This window comes from Oryzias latipes, chromosome 21 (genome assembly GCF_053564925.1).
Source record: "Oryzias latipes strain Hd-rR chromosome 21, Olatipes_Hd-rR_3.1".
In the NCBI taxonomy this organism is placed as follows: domain Eukaryota; kingdom Metazoa; phylum Chordata; class Actinopteri; order Beloniformes; family Adrianichthyidae; genus Oryzias; species Oryzias latipes.
The window spans coordinates 27,559,899-27,572,896 of record NC_136257.1 but is presented as its reverse complement, the minus strand read 5'-3'; the positions used below and the strand labels follow the sequence as shown (position 1 = coordinate 27,572,896).

Here is a 12,998-nt window from a genome sequence, read left to right as displayed (position 1 = left end):
GATGGGTGAGCAAATACTTTTGGAAATATTGTCTATCTTTGAACCCAGAATTCCTGCTTTATTGAGCCCCATTGATCAATTTGCATTTATTATTTGAATAACTTCAGAATTGAAAAAGGTAATGGTTATGGCTAAACACATAATCAACTTTTTTTTAACACGTGTTTTTTTAAAAACATTTCCAGGATAATTTTTTATAGATCAAAAAGAAATTTGTTCTATAATATTAAGTATATGAGAACATTTTAAAGTGGTACATTCCAACTAATAAGATCATTTATTTACTGAAATAAAGGACTCACTATAAAGAATGAGTTGAAAAAATTGATTGCCAATAAACACGTTTGACCTGATTATGACAAAATAATGGGATTGATAGATAAAATTTCAATAAATTTTGTTTACTATAGTTAGGGTGGATTGATAAAAAACACGGAGAAAAAATATACCGTTAATAAAGGTTTAAAAAAATCTGAATATAAAACAATAATAACAAAATAAAGGGAAAAAATACAGCATTTTTGAATGTTGGTCAACTTTGACATGCAGTACTTATTTCCTCCGGTAGAGGATGACAGTTTACTGAACTGCATAGACTTTACCATTAATCTTAACAGGAAGAAGCTGTAGTTATAAAAAAAAAAGTGGGTAGTGGGATGTGTAGTTTAATTTTTACATGTCACTCCTACTGTTACTGTAAGACGTCACGTTTGTGCCTACAGTTCCCAACTGCTCTTGAACCAAAAACCCCGAGCCGGTAACAGGCGAAAGACCAACGTGAAGCGGGATATTCTGTCAAATACCGGTTTTATCCCCTGTCTAAAAAAGTAAGTAAGGACAACGGAAGCGGCTTTAATCGTTTTTCCTGTGACAAAGTTTGCTGATTTGACTCTAAAGAGATACAAGTTATATTTAGTCTGTTGGAGTTAGCTAACTGCACCAGCAGTTAGTTAGCTGGGTCATGATGCTTTTTTTCCCTTTGCTAACCAATGTCTGAGGATTATTTTATTTTTTTTTAGTTCTTATGCAAGACGATATTTTTTTTCTATGCTGGACTTAAGACGGGCTTTTTTGTTGCTGGACTTAATTTTTTTGTCAATAATAACTTTAAAAAATATTAGCAACTCCTAAAAAAATCAAATAATTGAAATAACCGTGGATAAATCCAGATATTGTTGATCCTGACTCTTTCTTTTATTTTTTTCTTCCTATTTGAACTAGTAAACAGCTGTTGTGATGCTGTAATTGACTTACAGCCTGTAATAAACTGGATTACCACCTGACCTGTCCATGTTTGGTAGTTGTCAGACCTCATAGTTTTCAGTTTTTTGTTGTAGATGTTGAATTTGCTGTTTAGTGTTTTTGCTGTTGAAGGTTTGTCGTCTCTAACAGAAGGTTTGGCTGCAGCTGGCTTCAGTCGGCTGTGGCTTTGTGCAAACACGATAAAAGCTTTTATTTTGTTGTTTTTACTGCACCTTCTACCTGTTCACATTTGGGGGGGAAGGTCAAAGGTCAGCTCACTGCAACCAATGCGGCTTATTTTCTAATTCAGGCCAAATAAATCAGTTTATGGAGTTTTGTTTTGTTAGTTTTTTTGCCCTGAGAATGTCAAAATAATGGGGGGAAAAATGATCAAGTTTGGTTTTTGTAAATTATTTTAACAGGTGAGCCATGACGGGCTTTTTGAGGAAAGCGGGTCTGTTGGGTTCGGTGTCGGTTGCTTTTGGTTCAGTTCTCTGGTCCCAGAAGAAAACCCAACCAGATGCTTCCAATTCCCCGTCTGCGGGTCATCCATACGAGCTCAGGCTGGTCCAGGTGGTGTTCCGGCACGGGGCTCGAACGCCACTCAAGACAATCCCGGACGTGATGGAGGTTTTTTTCAGCTGCTTTGCTTCTCTACACATCATACTATCTTTGTAGAGTTCTGGCTTTTGAGCAAAGTTTCTGTGTTTACCCATCAAAGGCTCGGTGGGTTCCAGCGCTCTTGGATCCTCCACCGCACACCCACATCGACTACGTGGTGACGGATCTTCAGGGTGGACCCAGGCCTCCAGCTCCAATAGAAGACAACTACAGAAAAAACATTCTCACTGTGAGTAGACACAGGCCAAAGTCCGGCCTGAGGGGCTAAATGCAGCCAGCAAGCTCCTGTCATTAAGTCAATAATGTGTGCCCCCCAACATTTTCTAAAAACTGGTACAATTTCTTAATTGTGATTGGCTAAATGCTGTTATAAACCGTTGTAAACATGAGGTTGCTTCATTCCTCTGTGAAACTTTCAGGCTCGTTTCTAAAATGTCGACTATAAATTAAAAAAAGGAAAAAAGTTTCCGGGAGTTTTCTTTTTACAAAACAATAATTTCTGTGGTTTGTACTTTTGAGGAAGAAAACTGTTTATTTCTTGTTCAGATTATTTCAATTTAGAAGTTTACAGTGAGCTTTTAATAAAAGTTTGGGGTCTGAGTCATCTTAAGGTGGACTGCTGGACAAATGTCAGTGTTTCAATCAGATTATTGTCCAAACAGGGATTTTTTTTAAATACAGTAGTTTTGTAAAGTTTATGTGAAAAAAAAATCTAATGAACTAATTACTGTTTCCGAGATTTTTAGTTGTTCAAATATTTATGCTCTAAAAAACATAAAAATCCTTTTTTGAGGGAATTTCCAATGAAACTGCAGAATTTAAAAAAAACTTTAGTAAAAAAAAAAAGTTGTAAATTATTATTTGAAGTTTTATTTCTGGTGTTTTACTTTAGGCCTCATGACTCTCATCTAAGAAGTCAGTATTTCTCTTACAGATGTAGCTTAGTTTGGTCTTTTATTCTCCAGTTTGTAATACTCCTCCCCTTCTGATAGGGTGGTCTTACGCCATCAACCGTATCCGTGGAAACGTGCTTTCCAGTGTTGTCGTATCTGTTTTATTGTGTGGTGTTGGCAGGGTGGCACGTTCCCCGGTCAGCTGACCACGCTGGGCATGCAGCAGCTGTACGATCTGGGAAGCAGGTTAAGGAGGCGATACGTTGAGGAGCGTTCGTTTCTGAACTCCAGCTTTACTCCTGCAGAGGTTTAGTAAGTGTTTCGTCACCATGATTGCTGCTGTTATCTGGGTTTTGGGTTTATTTTGTCTTTCCTAACTCCTTCTTTAGCGTACGCTCTACTAATATTGTGAGGACCATTGAATCCGCCAGGTGCCTGATTGCTGGGTTGTTTCAACAAAAACAAAAAGGTGGAGCAGATATCAGTGTTTGCTAATTCACTTTAGGGTTATTCGCCATTGGAGAGGATCAAAAATTTTTCCTCTTCTTCTCACCGGATGTAGAAACCGTGCCGATCTTGACCACGCCGGCTGAATCTGAAATTCTCTACCCAAACTACCACGGCTGTAAGCTGCTCAAAGCCCGTTGCAGGTACACATCTTTGAGTTCATGACCTGGAAAACCAGAACAACGTGATCTCCAAGAGCGGACGTGATCTACTTTGCTTTCTCAGCCATCGCTGGGCCGAGTCGTCCACCCTGCCGGATATCGCCGCAGACCTGCAGAGGATCCACAGCGCGCTGGGGATCGCCGCCCACCACCGTGTCGACTTCATCCTCATCAGGGACGACATGGTTGCCAGAGAGGTCGTTTTTTTTATGTATTCTGTTCAACAAACTCAACCACACAAGAAGAGTCGGCGGATCCGATTGTTGGTTTGTTTCTCACAAAACGACATTCTTCACACCAACAGACGCATGGTCTTCCCTCCCCCCCCGCGCTGGAACCCTGGAGGGACACGGTGGAACAGAGAGCTGTGGACATGATGCTCCACGTCTTCCAACCCAGCAACAGGTCAGAGGGAAGCTCAAACTTTAAAGTCCCACTCCAGAGAAAATCCTGTTTTTCACATTATTCTGCGGCATTTTTCTCACGATTGAGGACAAATATTAAGAAAATCGTTTTTCTTTATGCAAATCAGTGTGAATTAGGGGCGGAGTTTGAAAAAGATCTTTTCTGTGACGTCAAAGAACGCACCCTGCTCTAGATCCATGTTTGTCTTTGTTTTCCTCGTCTGAGCTCATTTGGCTCCAAACTGTACTGGTGGAACATTGTTGTATTGGTAATGTTAAGTTGGAGGTGCAATGGGCTGTAAGCTAGCGGGAGAGCGTGTAAACAGAGAGCTCTCATCAACAGGGAATGAAAGGGTTTTCTCCACGCTAACGCACAACTTAGAAGAGAATGAACTACAATACAGGTTTTTTTTTTTATTTGGGGCTAAAAACAGCACAAGGAAAGTGAAAAGACCTCTGGAACACTTTAAAATAGCTCCCATTCTAATTGCAGTGGGACTTAAACTAACAGCGTCCGTGTTCTTTTTACACTGGTTGATTGCTTCATGCAGGGAGAACCTGCAGCTGAGTGTGGGGCCCCTCCTGCACACACTGTTGGACAACATGGAGGAGAACCTGCAGGGGGGCTCCTCTGAGCCAAACAGGTGAAGCCATCAGAAGCTGCACTTCAGCTTTTAAACGGGATTTTTTTCTAAACGTTCACCGGCGACCTGCTGCCTCAAACAGGAAGCTGTTCCTGTACTCTGCTCACGACACCACCCTGATCCCCTGCCTCATGGCTTTGGGCATTTTTGACAAGAAGTGGCCGCCCTACGGCGCCGACATCACGGTGGAGCTGCACCAAAGCCAGCAGACCAACGAGCCGTTTGTTAAAGTCTCATACATGGGCGAGGTAAGACGTGGCAGAGCGTTTTTATTTCTAAAGTCATTTTCTAAAAATGGTTTATTTTTCTCTGTCTTTTAGGATCAACTGATACCCGGTTGCAGTGGCGTCTACTGCCCCCTGCAGGAGTTCAAACAGGCCATGTCGGCGTGCTCGCTGAGCTCAGAACGCTACCATTCACTCTGTGAGCGCACAGAACCTGGACCCTGAACGCTCAGCCGCCGTTCACACCACACGCCTCTTTTTATCACATCCTCTGTTCAGCCGTTGACCTCGCAGTCGGATTTATCCATACGAGCCATAAAATGAAGTCCTAGACAGCAAAATGAATCAAACGTTTCAGAATTCTGCATGCAGAATAGTTTTGCTGTGCATTTTTTATTTTTGCCTTACTGCAAATCATTTGGGCAGGAATGTATTTACCGTTTGGATTAGTTAAGGATTACTTATTGGACCCATTTTTCAGGACGTTTCAATGACTTTATAGCAACAGCAACACTTCGGGATGTGTGTGTTTAAAACACACATGTTCTTTTCAGAATAAGGGAACAGACAGAGGGAAACCATGTTTTTACTGTTTGCAATACAAAAGCTTACAAAGATGCAAAGTTGCTTTTTAATACATAAACATATATAAGAGGAACTCTTTTGCCCGTAAGATTAGCTGATTAAGACTGTGCTCTCACTGGTTGTTCTAGTTAGTAGAATATCCTTGCAAAGGAACTTTTACAGTGGATTTATGAGCCTTTGCCAGTTTCAATCTGAATTTTTCTTTCATTCTGCATATAATGATGTTAAGCCTTTGGGTTTGTGGCCTTTATTTAACTTCATGGGTTCTAAAACATCCCCTTATAATGATCCACAGACTTTGAAATCATATTTAACCTACTTTATGCAAGTCTTTTATTTTGAAAGAACATTTCACATTTTGTTTTTATGAAGAGGATTGACTTAAGTTTACTTTCAAGTGTTTTGAAGTCTACAAATTTAATTTTCAGTCACACAAACCACAAATTGACTGTTTCCCACAGTGTTAATTTAGCTTTATGAGAAAGTATTACCTATACATTCTGTCATATAGGTTTTAAATTAAAATTAAAAATATATTTCCAATTGCTGTTGCAATTATTTTACGGTTAAACTCGACCAAGTTCAGCTTAATTCCTTCTGGGAATGTCAAATGTTGAGCCTTCAGCTTGCATTTATCAGCAGAGGTCTCTATGAACTGAAAAGTGTCTTTGCTATTGAATGTTTCCAGATTCTGCAGAACCCACTCGGTTCTAAAGCTGTAGTGGTTCTGCTGCAGGTTTCTGATGATGCCTTTTTGTGTGTTTCTGACATGAATTTGAAAATAAAAAGATGAGGTTTACACTGGAAAAATGTTTGTTTCTTCACTCTTCTCACACTAAGGAAAAGCACAATAAAGAAATCAGAATCAGTGATTGTTGTATTTTTAATAGTCTCGTTTTTTTAGTTGCTTTAACCCTTGTGCTATCCTAGGCACTTTAACATTGGGAGTAGGGTCATCTAGACCCACTAGACAGTGGCTGTACCTTTTTTCTTCAATGATTTGTGATCTTCACTGGTGTCCATGGATTACATGAAATCTTTCCACCTTTGTCATGGTAGGGAGAACACGTCAATGTAAGGGTGGGGTCACCTAAGATAGCACAAGGGCTAAAGGACTGCACACCAGTGCACAACATAAGGTTAGAGATAATCCAGTTTGTCTATGAAGACTCTCATTCATCCAGGTAGACTCCATCATAGTAGTAGGTTTAAAGGTTGTCATCTGGACTTGGTTCAACCAACTACTACTACTATGATAATCCAGTTTGGTGTCAAGAACTCGACAGGTAAGCAGTGACAAATTAGAGTAGCAGCATCTGCATTTTTTAATCTGATGGGCCAATATAGAACTGATCAATTCGGCTCAGATGGAGCCATACTGCCCTGTCCAGCAATGTCTGCCCACATCACCATGTTACACTACTAGCAACAAGGGCAATCACTTTAAGGCGTTAACAGAATTGTCTTTTAGCACGATTAATTGCGCATTGAAACATGAACATCTGACCTCCTTGATGTTGACCTTTCGGCATATCCCTTCAGGGGTCATCACAATGAATCAGCTTTGACTGATTTGCACAGGTGAGGTTGAGAGAGTTTCACGCGAGATGCCCCTCCTGACATAACCCTGTATTTTACCCGGGCTGGGACCGGCACAGGGAGACCCTGACTTGGGGCCCCCCTTGTGGCTTTATAGTTAGGCAGTAGCGTGAGGGGTCTTGCCCGAGGACTCACACCTAAAGAAACTTATTGCGCCCCCTGGAAACCAAACCCTGGTTTCTAATGCACCAGTCCTGTGAAACATCCGTCCTCGTATTGAGGGGGAAAAGCAAGCACCTCAGCTGCTCTGTGCACAGGTACACCTATAGCCCACCCCTCCTCATTTGCTTTTTTATAATAAGCAAAGTTAACTGTTGGTATTACTCTAAATTTTGATGCCAATACGTTCACTTTTACCACAAATGAATATCGGCTCCAAAAATCTGTTATCAGTTTTCTTGATCATTAATAATCGGTACTGGTCTCAGCCCTGGTTGTCACTTTAGTCGATCAGTCTGTAGAGGCAGATGAGAAAATACTTTAAGCATTGTGTACTTTGTGTGTCTTTGAGTTATCCATCAAATTATTTAGCTGGGATCACAGGTAAAAACAAAAAACTGTTTTGACCCTAAAATGAACCTAAAGACGGCCCATAATCCACATAACCAGGATCCACATGGATAGAAACGCATGCACACACACGCCATAGACAACATGTATATACCAAAACAATATCTTTTATTTGTAGTCCATCACCACAGCCCTGGTAGGCTATTCTGCACCAAAGCCAATGGAGAAACACATGACAAGCTTATACAATAGAGAAAAGAGAGGAAGTCAACTGGATGGTAAGCAGTACGTGTTTACATTTCTTTGTCTCACTCCGGACACCGCACTCGCCTCACTAAACGTAGATCTACCTACCTCTATTTCTAGAATACCTGGCAAACCTGCGCTTGCATTAGCCACTCCTGTCCCAATCTGCCGACCACTGGGGGATTATTGCTGTGGGAATGATTATTACCCAGAGTCAACAAGAGTCAAAACAAAACAGGAAACACAACAGGAACAAGAACACACATAAGCACATCTGGGTATTAGCAATGTTATTCACGCTTGGGGAAGGCGAGTCCTGAAACTGAGCAGAGCTGGGCGTCGTCCGCGACTTGAAATGGACTGGAGGTGATCGTGGTGCCGCAAAGCTGCCAGGATCTTCACACCGAGTGTTGCTCTCGTGGTAAAAATAGAGAAAAAAGACGCTTTCTGCAGATGGTCCATGTTTGTGCTTTTTTTTAATAATACTATTATCTTAATGAGGTCATAGTTTGGTTTGATATACACTGGAGTTACAAAGAAAATTAAAATAGACTAAAATTTGAATAGCCCACCAATGGTAAACAGTACAGTATTTCAGGGGGCCTTCCTCCCCCAATGAAAGATGGGTAAGAGGAGCTGAGAGGTCACTGATAGAATGCCTATACATACAGACACAAACATACATCCCACACACTCCAGGCGTCACACACAAACACACTCTCACGTATACACTGTACAGAAACAGTCAAAACTATGGAGCCAGAGACATGATGGATTTCCACTGAAGTCCTCACTAAACTCAAATTCTCCTTCCTTTCTCTTGTTCCACATCACTTTCATGACAAAATTGTTTTGTTTTTTCTCTCTTTAATTTGAAAAAAGTAGACATACTGTAGCATCTCCACGCTGACTTTTAGTTAGGTTGATTCCTCTTTGATGTGGAAGTCATCTTTATAGTCAGATAATCAACAAAACAAAAAAAAAACACATGAACAGTTCTGTGATGCACAACAATCCCATACATTCTGCAGTTCTTGAGTAAAAATTTAATGTTCTTGTGACAAAATTACTCCAAACAGGGCCCATCTGAGTCTCGGCTGAAACAGTTTTCATGTGACATTACCAGATGTCCGCTGAGCCCCCGTTCTGTTCATTTCATGGGTGCACGTTTGTGTTTTAGCTCACTTATTGGAGTTCATTCGCTTTCATAACACTTGCTTGTCCTCCATGATCGGAAATCCATCCTTGTGTTTAGTCCAAGAACATTCTAATTACAAGGTTCCTAATGGATTAGAACATTCCGGGGCCCGGACTGAACCCCATGTCCATGTCACGTGGCCGCATCTGACCCCCCATCATCATTGTCTGCTGAGGAGGGCCCCCCATGCCCTGAAGTGACATCATCATGTTAGGTGAGTTGCCAGGGCCTGGATGAGGCATTTGTCTCCCTTGCATCATCCCTCCTGGGCCCCCAGGAGACATCATCCGATGCTGGGGACCCATCATGCCTTGGCCCATGAATGGCGGCCGCATAGAGTTGTGGCTTGGGTTGCCCATTGGCATATCTTGGGGACCCATTCCTCCACCGGGGCCCCCTGACATCCCCCCCATCCCTTGCATTGGCATACCCATCCTCGGAGGGCCATCACCCATCATCCCCTGCATGGGGAAGCCAGAGGGGTGTGGTGGCTTCCCCCCGGGGTTGTCTCCTCCACCTCGCGGGAAGTAAGACAGAGTCTGGCTGGGTTTCTCTGATGGGATTATCCTAGAGAGATCAAACTCAGGAATGCCAGAAGCTCCCGGCCGCATCACCTCATGCAGATCTGCATCACTGAATCCACCCTGCATGTTGTTGAACTCTGGACCACCAGGAGTGTTGGGCTTACACATGCCTCCATCGCCCCCTCCTCCATGGGGCATGTTTCCAAGCCTTCCACCCATAGGTCCCCCCTCGCCCTGGAAACCCATAGGATGGCCAGGAAAGCCTTGGGGACCGGGCCCATTGTGTGGGGAAAAGGGGCCTTGCTGTGAAGGGGACTGAGTGAGGGGGTATCCCTGCCTCTGATGAACGTAGCCCATCCGTCCCTGGGGCATCATTTGAGGGTTACCCATACCAGGGTCCTGGGGATTTGGTGGCATCATCATGCCGTGAGACATCATGCCGGGACCCATGTTAGGAGCATTGGGAGAAGGCATCTGGTGGGGCATGCCATGGGACAGAGGCTGCGATCCCACAGCATTAATACCTATGGGGCTGAGGGCAGACATAGGTCCAACATTTCCAGGCCCCATCATACGGGGATTTCCTTGGTGATTCATTGCCATACCTATAATAAAAAATAAAATAGAATTAGTATCAAACTTTTGAGTATAAACTGCCTGAAATCTAGTGACAGTTGGTGAAACTTCAGCGTCAAAATTATTAAGTACAGTTTTTCATGTCAGCCGTCTTACCATTATTGTTTACTGAAGGCAGGTTGGGAGAACGAGCTGGAGGAGAGTCATCATCTGAGCTGGCAACGGTTTTTATGGCATCGTGGTAAAGCGGGGTGGAACTCGGCATTGCAAACTTGGACATGCGTGACATCATGATTGACAGAGGGTTCTGGGACAGAGTTGGTTCTGGGGGTATGGTATACGGACTTCCCGACTGGACACCGCCCGGCAGTGACATAGAGCCAGGTGCAGGACCTGATGGAGGAGGACCTGATGGGGGACCATTTCCACCTAGAGATAGATTTAAGGGAAAAAAAGAAAGTGAAAAACATGAAAGAACCACAGAGAATAAAGGTGGCGTATTAAGGGTGGTTTTATAACACCAAACCATAGAAAGTAAAAACATATATCCATATCTAAAGGTCCAAAAAATGAAAGTCTAAAAAATAAGATTTCATGGTTGCTCGGTTTTGTGACCACAAGAGGGAGCCACTTGACCATAACCAACCCAACCCCACCCCTCATACAGATGTGATGAATGAGTAATGCACCACGTAACCATCTTTGATTTTTATCTTTTGTTTTTTCGTTTTTTACAATTAGTCAGTTGTTCAAATCAAATTGTTTAAAAATGTGACTACAAAGAAAATCTGTAAATTCCATACAGTCTCCTTGGAAGAAGTTAAAAGTAAAAACAAAGAAAAATCCATTGATTACAGTGAGAAACAATCAAATAGGCAATACTTACCTTGCTCCATGCCTCCCATCATGTTTGGTGAAGTGATACTGAGTGGAGGTTTGCCACCCTGAGGGGGCACCCCAGGGCTCTGCATGGGTGGTTTGGGAGAGGAAGCCCATCCTGGAGAGGGGTTTGGAAGAGAGGGGGACCTCATGTGAACAGGAGAGGCACCTGCTGATCCCATCATAGAGTGGGGAGACTTCATTGGTGCAGATGTTGGAGGTGCTGGAGGAGCAGCGGAGCCTGCAGGACCGGTGAGCATGCCAGCTAGCTGGGATGGTGTTTGAGGCGATTTAAGGTTTCCAGAGGGAGAGCCCATCATTGGAGACTGAACTTGCCTCAGGGGCGGAGACTTGAGTGGATTAACGCTAGGAGAATTCCCCCCTCCTGCTTGGACATTCAGGTCTGCTGGCTTGCGGCCTCTCTGGCCTTGTGCAGAACCACCAGCAGAGGGGAGGTGGTTAATACGACCATTACCTCCTGTTGGTGTAGATCTGTGCTCTGGGCCGAACGCTTGGTCTGCATGGGGACCCCTCATCCCCCCAGGACCCCCTGGGAAGGGCCGACCGGGTCCCATTGGAAAGTCTCCCGACGGCGTCTGCTCAGCAAATGGAGGAACCTGCATAGGTCTGCCTTGCGGACCCATGTTATCAATAGGAGGTCCTCCACCACCTCTCATTCTCATCATTTCATCTGGACTCATATTCATTGGGGGGTCTCGTAGTTTAGAGGGGTGCATGTGAGGCCCAGGGCCAGGCCCCATGGCAAAGTCAGGGCCCATTTCTCTGCTCCCTATTCCTTGGAGCCTTGATGATGGGCTTATAGGGCCATCACCAGGTATTCGAGGAAACATTCCCATGCCATTGCCAGGCTCCATTCCACCTCTTTGGTGTCCCATCATTCTCTGCACATCCATCATCATTCCAGGTGGAATGCCTTTCTCTCCCCCCATTCCTTGGTGAAACATTGCTTCTTGGACTGACTGAGGGTTTGGAAAACGTTCACTGCGAGCACCTGGACCAGGAAACATTCCCCCGGGTCCTCCTGGGAAGCCTCGTCCTTCACCCATCCTGGGAGGCATATCATCAGGCCAGCCCATTCCTGGCCTTGGGGGGCCTTCCATCTCAGGATTCATAATGCCAGAGAAGCCAGGCATCCTCTGCATATGTGGGGGCATAACTCTTGGACCAGGGCCCATGCCCATTCGCTCTGGGTAATGATCTGGACCTGGACCACCTGGACCTCCCCACATTTCTCCCGGGCCCATTTGGTAGGGAGGTGGGGGGCCTCGCATCATAGCACGTGGACCGTGAGGGTGCATCATCATGTCAGGAGGAAGTGGCCGGTGTTGCATTTCTTGTTTCTTCCTCTTCTCCTCATAAAATTCCTGTTGTAATTTCAACCAGGCCACCTGTTCAGGAGTCATCTGATCTCCTTCTCCACAGCTGCCTGGACCCCCCATGTGTGGACCCATTTCATCTTGTGGAAATGGAGGCATGTCCCTTGGACCATGAGGCGGGCCGAAGGGTGGACCTTGTGGACGAGGTCCTCCAGGTCCACCTGGTGGTCCAAGGCTCTGAGACTGAGCTATCATAGCCTGTAGGGGACCCTGCTCAGATCTACGGGGTGCGTCAGGGCCGCCATCATGGGGCCCGCCGTGTGGCTGTGGGGGCCCAGGCGGTGGGGCATCACGGTCATCGGGGAACAGCATGCGCTGAATATCTCGTAATGTTTGTAGGGATCGCTGGCGATGCTCCAGTTGTTCTTGGGACAGACCCTCTGTGTTAGCTTCCATGTTTAGAAGCTCTTGGGCCAGCTGATGCTGTTGCTGTTGGGGAGTCAGACCCGCTCCACCAGAACCCCCACCCTGCCCCCCTTCTGATGTCGGAGGGTTGAGGCCTGCCTCAGACTGGGGGATGGGGGCCTGTTCAGCCAAGGCCGTTGTGTTACTGGGGCTACTGCCTTGGATATTTTTAGATTCCATGCCCGATGACGATGACCCTTCCTGCGAAAGAACACTGGTTTGGTTCCCCTGATTTGAAGACTGGGTTGTTGCCGTCTCTGCCATTCCAGATAAGGACGGTTTGGACCCAGGCTGGTGGCTTGGGTCTTGTGTATGGGACGGAGGTTGCTGTGGAGGCTTGGAATCATTTCGTAGTGTGCCAGTTGCATTGTTCTATAAAAAGG

General features: G+C 44.7%; 2 protein-coding genes across 6 annotated transcripts in view; one reads left to right on the top strand and one right to left on the bottom strand.

The window, feature by feature from the left end:
* Positions 1-580: 580 nt before the first annotated feature.
* acp6 (acid phosphatase 6, lysophosphatidic) lies at positions 581-6,091 on the top strand. The gene is made up of 11 exons (XM_004081800.3): positions 581-827; positions 1,665-1,872; positions 1,964-2,092; positions 2,938-3,068; positions 3,146-3,225; positions 3,319-3,406; positions 3,489-3,621; positions 3,729-3,829; positions 4,380-4,472; positions 4,555-4,720; positions 4,793-6,091. The coding sequence occupies exons 2-11, from the start codon at positions 1,672-1,674 to the stop codon at positions 4,919-4,921; spliced, it is 1,251 nt and encodes a 416-aa protein (XP_004081848.1). The 5' UTR covers positions 581-827; positions 1,665-1,671; the 3' UTR covers positions 4,922-6,091.
* A 1,446-nt stretch (positions 6,092-7,537) lies between these two features.
* Positions 7,538-12,998, bottom strand: part of bcl9 (BCL9 transcription coactivator) — a 37,289-nt gene continuing 31,828 nt past the window's right edge. For all 5 annotated transcript variants that reach the window (XM_011489871.4, XM_020713262.3, XM_078939995.1 and 2 more), the window contains 3 exons: positions 10,821-12,987; positions 10,091-10,363; positions 7,538-9,963 (listed from right to left, as the gene is read on the bottom strand). In XM_011489871.4, coding sequence (XP_011488173.1) covers positions 8,927-9,963; positions 10,091-10,363; positions 10,821-12,987 — 3,477 coding nt within the window. In that variant the 3' untranslated portion in view covers positions 7,538-8,926. The remainder of the gene's footprint in view (positions 9,964-10,090; positions 10,364-10,820; positions 12,988-12,998) is intronic.

Excerpts from the sequence above, each read along its gene's own strand:
- acp6 (XM_004081800.3), top strand. The coding sequence starts at position 1,672 with ATGACGGGCTTTTTGAGGAAAGCGGGTCTGTTGGGTTCGGTGTCGGTT. Across the intron at positions 2,093-2,937 it reads ACAGAAAAAACATTCTCACT|GGTGGCACGTTCCCCGGTCA; the intron begins GTGAGTAGACAC and ends TGGTGTTGGCAG. Across the intron at positions 3,830-4,379 it reads GTCTTCCAACCCAGCAACAG|GGAGAACCTGCAGCTGAGTG; the intron begins GTCAGAGGGAAG and ends TGCTTCATGCAG.